Source organism: Pterocles gutturalis, unplaced genomic scaffold, assembly GCF_000699245.1.
Source record: "Pterocles gutturalis isolate BGI_N339 unplaced genomic scaffold, ASM69924v1 scaffold15999, whole genome shotgun sequence".
Taxonomy (NCBI): domain Eukaryota; kingdom Metazoa; phylum Chordata; class Aves; order Pterocliformes; family Pteroclidae; genus Pterocles; species Pterocles gutturalis.
This window is the reverse complement of record NW_010133504.1, coordinates 1,323-9,440: the sequence shown is the minus strand read 5'-3', so window position 1 is coordinate 9,440 and position 8,118 is coordinate 1,323. Positions and strand designations below refer to the sequence as shown.

At 56.2% G+C, this 8,118-nt stretch overlaps 1 protein-coding gene across 1 annotated transcript in view; it reads left to right on the top strand.

Annotated features, from left to right (window-relative positions):
* Nucleotides 1-1,728: 1,728 nt before the first annotated feature.
* Nucleotides 1,729-8,118, top strand: part of SLC47A1 (solute carrier family 47 (multidrug and toxin extrusion), member 1) — a gene marked incomplete at both ends in the record, with an annotated part of 6,717 nt that continues 327 nt past the window's right edge. The window contains 15 exons of the mRNA XM_010081266.1: nucleotides 1,729-1,830; nucleotides 2,350-2,418; nucleotides 2,788-2,936; nucleotides 3,096-3,138; nucleotides 3,817-3,861; nucleotides 4,226-4,323; nucleotides 4,557-4,654; nucleotides 4,979-5,092; nucleotides 5,333-5,400; nucleotides 5,669-5,777; nucleotides 5,859-5,934; nucleotides 6,267-6,336; nucleotides 6,950-7,082; nucleotides 7,470-7,564; nucleotides 7,784-7,865. Coding sequence (XP_010079568.1) covers nucleotides 1,729-1,830; nucleotides 2,350-2,418; nucleotides 2,788-2,936; nucleotides 3,096-3,138; nucleotides 3,817-3,861; nucleotides 4,226-4,323; nucleotides 4,557-4,654; nucleotides 4,979-5,092; nucleotides 5,333-5,400; nucleotides 5,669-5,777; nucleotides 5,859-5,934; nucleotides 6,267-6,336; nucleotides 6,950-7,082; nucleotides 7,470-7,564; nucleotides 7,784-7,865 — 1,351 coding nt within the window. The remainder of the gene's footprint in view (nucleotides 1,831-2,349; nucleotides 2,419-2,787; nucleotides 2,937-3,095; nucleotides 3,139-3,816; nucleotides 3,862-4,225; nucleotides 4,324-4,556; nucleotides 4,655-4,978; nucleotides 5,093-5,332; nucleotides 5,401-5,668; nucleotides 5,778-5,858; nucleotides 5,935-6,266; nucleotides 6,337-6,949; nucleotides 7,083-7,469; nucleotides 7,565-7,783; nucleotides 7,866-8,118) is intronic.

Here is an 8,118-nt window from a genome sequence, read left to right as displayed (position 1 = left end):
CGTAATTATCATCCCAGGGCTGGTTGTTTGCCGCAGGAATTCCTGTTGCTGTCCAGCTCCATCCCTGCGCCAGCGGGACTGGGCAGCGCGGAGTTGAAAGGAGAGCGGTGGGTTTGGGGAGGGGAGAGAAGCTGGTAAATTGCTCTGTGGAACCAGTCTGCAGCCCCAGCACTGCCACGTACCCCCTGGGTGACAAACACATGGCTTTGCTCGATGCCAGCCCTTGTCCAGCCCTTCCAGCGGACTTGGGGTGCAATGGTACTCTGGGGCTTACTGTCCTAAAACCCTGGGGCTCGCTGGCCCAAAATCCTTGCTGGCCCAAAATCCTTGCTGCACTGGCATTTGTCTGGAAGGAGATGCATCCTTGGGTAGTCAGGGACTGACCGTGCAGCACTGGGCACGTTTTGCAGAGGCTTCCGCAAAGGGGAGCGTGCACCACAGCTCTGGTCTGAATCTGCTGTGCATGAAGTTTGTGCTTTGCATCTTCTACTCTATCTGGTAAATAACTAGCAACTGACGAACCTCTCAGACATCCTGACATCAAACCACAGACCTGCTGTGATCAAGCAGCAGAGGAAGTACAAGCGGGTTTCGGTTTCTGGAGCTGAATACATCAGCCTGGGCTCAGTCCCCTCAACCGTCCCACCTGCGGCACAGCCTGCTTCTCGGTGTGCACACATAACCTCAAACCAAACCCGCAGCTGTCACTAGTTAATGCTCATTTCATGTCAAACCCTGTGCTGTAACCATTGTGGAGGTATGGACCCCCCACGGGGGTTACTCACAGCAGCAGGTCCAACGTGCCTGGGCCTGGCCGGAGGACTGAATCCGCAGGCAGCAGTGCCCCACGGGGGTTACTCACAGCAGCAGGTCGAACATGCCCAGGCCTGGCCGGAGGACTGCATCCGCAGGCAGCAGTTGGAGGTCTGGCAAGGAGAAGGTTTTCTTCCCTTCTTCCTCTGACTCCACAGGAGCTGGTTCTCCAGCAGTGCTGGGCTCTGGGCTTGCCAACTGCAGGGTGGAAAGGAGCGTGAGCAGACCCTGGGCACGGGCCCCACCGTGCCCACCCCTCAGCGGGTATAAACACCTCTAACACCTACCATCCGGTTCTAGCTGTGCCACCATTCCATGCCCTGGATGCCTGCAGAGGGGCCAACCTACCATCCGGTTCTAGCTGTGCCACCACTCCATGCCCTGGATGCCTGTAGAGGGGCCGTCCCCTTGTCAAGGGAAAACAAGGTCTGGAGTGCGATCTCTGCTGCAGCATCGTTAAGTCATGCTGTAGCCCCTGGTGAAGAACAAGCAGGCTGGACTTGGCATCTCTCCAGGAGGAGAAGAGATTGCAGTTTGGGAGAGGAAGCACAGAAAATGCAGAAAAGCATTGGGATTTTTGATTTTTCCCTCTCTATGCATCTTTCATCCTGGAAAAGAGGGTTTCTAGTGAATCCATTAAGCCCCATGCAAACAAGGTCACCCGGCAGATTGGCTGCAAAACACCCAAACACCACAGGGCAGGTAGAAGCCGAGTCCTAGAGCTGGCTCCTCTGCCCCCGCAGCACTGGAGAGCAGGGCTGGGTTCCTGGGAAGGCAGAGCCCTGGCCTTGAGGCAAGGCTCTGTGCTGATACTGGGAAACCCGACTGGTCATAGTCCAGCTCCTGGGGGAAGGGTGATGTTCCTCAAGTCCTAATCAGTCCTTATCTCACCATCTTTTCTTCCTCCCATCCTAGTTTGTCGCCCAGCTGCTGGGGTTCCTGATCAGTGTGGTCAGCTCCATTTTCTGTGGCCACCTGGGGAAAGCCGAGCTGGATGCTGTGACGCTGGCGGTGTCCGTACGTATTGCTCTGATTCCCCTCTGATGTAAAACATACAAATTATGTATCATCAAAAAAACAAGGGGGGGGGGAAAGCCCTATAGGAGCGTATATGTGAGGACCCTCTGTATAAGCACAGCCTGATGTAACACTGATGTTACATCTGCTAAATAATTTGGTTTTTTGCCCTGAGCACAGGCAGGAGATGGGAACTGAGTGGTTGGTGACTGTGCCCAGCAGCTGGGTGGGGGGCTGGAGCCTCTGATGAGCTCTGTGGACCCAGCAGACCTGGGAGCTGCACTGCCTGTGGTCCTTTAGGTATTCACCCCTTGCTAGAGGATCCTTTTCCACACCAGGGGAGAGAAGAGGCTATTTAGGTAACCAGAATGTGTTACTCTGAGATGCAGAGAAGGGCTGGAAACTTCCCAAAAACTCAAAGCAGAACTGTCCCTCCACCCAGCTGGGAGGGACACAGTGCCTTGAGCCAGGTCCCCTGTCACCCTCCCTTGCAACCCACGACCCTTGTCTCTCCTCCAGGTTATCAATGTGACTGGCATCTCCATCGGCTCTGGTTTAGCCTCAGCATGTGACACGCTGATGTCCCAGGTCAGCAGCAGCTCCCCCGTTCCTGTGCCTGACAGGGTTCGATTGGTGGCGTCTCACCTCTTGTGCGCCGTGATCTGGGCACAAAGAGCAGGAGGATGGCAGCTTCCAGGCAGCACGGGGCTACAGATGCACTGGCTGGAGTCTGCTCCCCCCCAAAGCTCCCACAAGGAGCCATGGGTCATGCCTGGGCAGCAAAGGGACATGCAATCCACCTGAGAGCCAGTTCAACCCAAAAACCTGTTTGGGCACTAGCCACTGCAGGGTGTGGGAAATGCATTTAATCAGCCTGCTGCTGCCCTGGGTCCTGAGCATCTGCCCAGATCTGTTGGTTCCCCGTAACGCTCACCGTGCTCCTCTCTCCTGACCCAGACGTACGGCGGCAAGAACCTGAAGCAGGTGGGCACCATCCTACAGCGGGGGATCCTCATCCTGCTGCTGTGCTGCTTCCCGTGCTGGGCGGTCTTCGTCAACACTGAGCGCATCCTCCTGCTCCTCCGACAGGACCCTGAGGTCTCCAGGTCAGGGGTGGGATTGGGCCCTTCTGGACCAGGCATTTGGCTGCAGGAGGGTTGTCACACAGTGTTGAAATCCAGGCTCTGTGGAGTTCGAGTGCAGCGCTGCTTGGCTTGGCTCTTGCTCTGCTGGATCATTAACTGGGGAAACAACTCTCTTTCCAGGTTAACTCAGGTCTACGTGATGATCTTCATTCCAGCGCTTCCCGTAAGTTGCTGCTAAAGCTGTTAGAAGCTCTGTATCCCTCAGGAACAATTGGGGAAAGGAGGGTCTTTGCTCCGTGGATCACAGGGCATGCTTTAGGGTGTTACAACATGTGCCTTGATCTTGGGCCTTGACAGATGTGCACTGGCCTGGCCAGCAGCTGCTGGACCAGCAAACACGTGCTTTCCTCTTGCTGTGCAAAAGCTTTTACTGCCAGCCACGTCTCTGCACAGCGAGTAACTGGTGAGGGACACTGGGACCAGGGCTCCAGGGCTCACTCTTAGCTCCGAGATGAAGGCTGCTGGGCTCTTGCCCAGTCACACTGTCCCTCTCAGGAGAGACTCCCCTGAGACAGGGAGCAGCACCCCTGGGAATAAGCTGCTCTAGGTTGATGCTTTCTTCCAGGGTTTCCAGGAGGAAGCGCGAGAGGTTTCCCATTTGGAGACTGATGTCTCTTCCCAGGGGGAATGGGAAGTGCCTTTTGTTAGTCTTGGCTTGGGGGCACAGGCAGTGCTGGCAGAGGTGACACTTCAATGAGACCACGGGAGCAGGGTGTCGGGCAGCGTGCCTGGCTGGGGCACCCTGAGAAGCTGTTGGGGGGGGCTGAGGAGGGACCTAAACGGTGTCTGGCTGTTGAACCGTAGTGCAGCGGTGGTGATGGAATTAATCCTGACTTTGCAGGCGGTGTTTCTGTACCAGCTGCAGACAAGATATTTACTAAGTCAGGTATTGTATAACTAACCAGGTTCTGGGACACAGATTAACAGTATTCCTAGGAACATGGATAACGGTGGGGATCTAAGTTCATCCTGCCCTGGGGAGAGCTGCCATGCACAGCCATCCCAGGAACCACCCCTAGTTTGCTCCGTTTTCCCATTGCTACCTCCCAGCTCTGCATTTTGTTGACTGCACCAGCGTGAGCCCTGCGTGCTGCCTTCTGCACGTCTAACCCAACCCAGCTCTATCTGAACCAGGAGCTGCCTTCTGGGCTTTCTCCTTGGGTGTTGATGAAGGTTTCCCCTGTGTGTGTTGGATGGAGGTTTGGGCAGTGGAGGGGAAGCAAACTCCAAAGTCTTTCTTTGGCTTCCAGGCAATCATACTGCCCCAGGTGCTGACGGGGATTGCAGCCAACATCCTCAACGTGGCCATGAATGCCTTCTTCCTGTACGCGCTGAAACTGGGCATGGTGTAAGTGTAGCAGAGGTGCTGACAGCCTCTCCCTGGAGGTAGGGGGTTGCTCAGGGCTGGGGGGTCACCTGGGTGCCCGGTTCTGCCACCCTCTGCCAACCAGCCTGCAATGATAAGGGGGTGTCTGCCCCATCTCTGCAGCAAGGCGTGTATGGGTGCCACCAGGTCTGTCCTGCTGTAGGAGAGGAGGTTTGGGAGGATGGCACTTGTAACCTGCCTGTCTCTCTCCCCAGGGGCTCTGCCTGGGCTAACACTGCTTCCCAGTACACCCAAGCCCTTCTCCTCTTCCTTTATGTGTGGTGGAAGAAGATCCATGTGGAGACCTGGGGAGGTACTGTTCATAGCTTAATCCTTCAAAATACCAGTGGCTGGCCCTGAGGATTTGGCACTGTCACCAGCACTGACAAAGGGATTAGCACCCCTCACGGTGGGAGGATGCTATAGCCATGGCCTCAAGACCTTTACTCTAGCTCCAATTTTTTCTGATCATCCTGTCTCCGGCATGCAGCATGGCACAGCAGCAAGACCAGGCTGATGTCCTGTGGGCTGGGGTGGTGGTGGTCACCCGCAGAGAGTGTCCAGAAGAACATAGGGCTCCTCTTCAGGGGAGGAGAGGGAGAGCATGCATTCACTCTGCTTCACCTCCTCACCGCAGGCTGGAGCCGGGACTGCCTCCAGGACTGGGGCCCCTTTATCCGTCTGGCAGTGCCCGGCATGCTCATGATGTGTATCGAATGGTGGACCTTTGAGATCGGGAGCTTCTTGGCAGGTGAGCCCAAATCCTCTTTTCCCTCTGGTTCAACAGGACATCTTCCAGCCATGCCTGCTCTCGGGGCTGCCTCTGGAGCGTGTCCCCAGAGCAGCTCCTGCCAGCAGCCCCCTCCCCTGCTGGGTTCATTCTGCAGGATGCTGCAGCTGGTAGTTGGGAACCCTGTAGTCACTGCCTCCTTGTCAGCAAAGGAGAAGTTTTAATTCTGACCTGATGAAGGAAGTGATTAATCTTTTCCAGGGCTCCTCAGCGTGGTGGAGCTGGGTGTGCAGTCCGTCATGTACGAGCTCTCCTCTGCGGCGTACATGGTAAGGGCTGGGTGTATTAAACTGGGATCCTGGGAGGACTCCCCAAACAATGTTCCTGCAGATCAAGGCTGGGGAGGGAAGCAGGGGTCAGTACCAGGCAGGCGATGACTCTCAGGTCTGCTGTGCAGCTGCACATCCAGGGATGTGCTGCGGGTGGGAAATCCCTTTGCTGCAGCAATGCCAATTTGTCCCAAATTCCCTGCTGGGAAGAGGAAAATTGCTGTGGACTCTATTGCTACTCACCTTCTTCTTGTCTCCTGCCACTTAGGTGCCTCTGGGCTTCAGCGTGGCCGTGAGTGTCAGAGTGGGCAATGCCCTGGGAGCAGGGGATGTGGTGCAAGCCAAGACCTCCTGCATCACCGCCCTGCTGTGTGCAGGTCAGCCCGGGTCCTGCAGAAGGGAATGAAGGAGCTTGCTGCCCTTGAGACAAGTGGTTTGACTATTTCTTTTTCTTTCAGAAATTTTTGCTGTGGTGGTTGCAACGTTACTGGGAACCCTAAAGGATGTGGTGGGATACATCTTCACCAACGACAAGTGGGTTAACAGCTTTCTTTTGAGTCCTATTACCTTCTTGGAGGGTGAGATTTGTATCACAGGAGCTGCTCAGAAGCTGCTGACAGATAAGGGTTCATCAATTTCCATCTGGCAAATATTTTCCCCAAAAGTTCCTCCTCACTGCCCAGTGTCACTGGGCAGTATGGATGCTACTGGCCCTGGGACGCTACCGTGGGGGTCCCCAAGCATCCCCCCAGGTCTTGTGGGCTGGGATCAGGCTTTGCAGCTGCCTGAGAGACAAGTCAGGACCCGAGTCCCTTGGGACCAGACTGTGCTACTTTCCCTGACCAGTACATCCATCTTCCCAACAGGGAGATCATTACCTTGGTGTCCAAAGTGGTGATCATCTTTGCTCCGTTCCACTTGTTTGATGCAGCAGCAGTGAGTATTCCAGCACATGGAGCGATTCCCCGCTGCAGCTTGGGGTGCAATGGAGAGCGCAAAGCTGCCTCCAGCTCGCTCATCATCTGCTAAAATCTTACAGAGAAGCAAACTGATCTGAAGCAGCTGCTTGCGTTACCTGTAGCACCTCGGTGTCCCTTGTGCGTGTAGCTGCCCATTGGCCTTGTTGCAAAACAACCCTGTTCTCCCTCTTTTTTCCCCTGGCAAGGCTCCAGGTTTGTCCCAGATTGTCAGGGAAGCACAAGCGAGCAGCGGGATCCTCAGAGCTGTCAGGCACTCACAGCATAGTGGTTGTACTCGTACAAGGTGTTAGATAGTCATCCCAGCCTGTTCCCTCCTGTCCTGTCCCAGGCAGTGTCACTGTCCCTCCGCTGGCGTGCCTCTCCGTGTCTGCAGACAGACCTTCTGCAGCTGGGACGAGAGGAGCCCTGTGCCACGTGCTCCGTGATGTGGCTTTGGTCCCTCTCGGCTCTGTGGGACGGTGCTGGGGGTTCCCTGGTCACAGGGCAGTGCCACGCTCAGAGTTCCTGTGGTGACACCTTCCAGAGCATGCGCTGTCCCACGCGTTGATCCGTCTGTCTGCTTTCCCTAGGCGACCTGCGGCGGCGTGCTGCGGGGCACAGGGAAGCAGAAGATGGGTGCTATCGCCAACGCCATCGGCTATTACGCCATCGGCCTGCCCATCGGCATCTCGCTGATGTTTGCAGCCAAGATGGGGGTGTTGGGTACGTGTGGCCTCCCTGGGGCTTGGTGTGAGCTGCTGGCGCTGCTGCTGCTGGGCCAAACCCGGAGCGAAGGCTCAGCCCTGGAGCTGGGCTCAGATCTGCCTTTGCATCGCTGGGGCGCGATGGCACGCTGAAGGGTTTAGCTGGGGTGGGCTCTGAGTAGCGCCCGTTGAATGGGGGCTGAGATGTCCCAGTAAATCCAGGCTTGCTCCCAGCATAGGACATCCCCCCCCTCCAGGAGCTGTTTCCTCTTGCCAACCCCCATGAAGACTGGGTTAGAGCTGGGGCGATAATCTGACCCCACTGATGTCCTTGGGTGTTTTGGCAGCAGCTGGCAGAAGCAGGGTTTCCTCCAGCCCTCCCTGAAGTACCTCTCCATCGCTGCAGGTCTGTGGGTGGGGATGATCATCTGCATCTCTTTGCAAGCCCTTTCCTTCTTGGCTTTTGTTGTGTGTGTGGATTGGAAGAAAGCTGCCGAAGAGGTGAGACTTGTGCTTCTAGAACCTCCTAAAAGATGGTGGGTGAGTTCCCGTCCCAGTACCATGCCACAAACCTCTGGGGAAAGGCCAAAGTGAAATGGGATCTGTCCTCGCAGGAGCAATTTGGTGCTGAGCGTGCTTTGGGAGGGTGGAGGCTCAGGTTTTCTTGGCTGGGCAGGCCACCCTTGCTCTGAGAAGAGCAACTCTTCCATGTGTTTTTAGGCTCAAGTCCGAGCTGGGCTGAAAAAACAGCTGGAAGATGTGAACAGCAATGGTACAGCTGCTAACAAAACAGCTGCTCTAGGTACGTAACCAGGGCTGGCCACAGGGAGGGAGCCCAAATTCTCCACCCCACCTGTCCTTTCCGTGACAGTCCTGGCAGCCGTGTCTGTGCTGCAGGATCGGGTGGCTGGAGAGAGCACAGTGTCTGGTGCTGGTCCCAGGCTGGTGGCACTGCTCCTGTACTTAGTGATGAGGCACAAGACACCCCGTTACCCCTCTCGCCAGCCTACCTGCTCCAGGGGAGAGCCTGGGCTGCTGGCTAGTGTCTGCTGTGC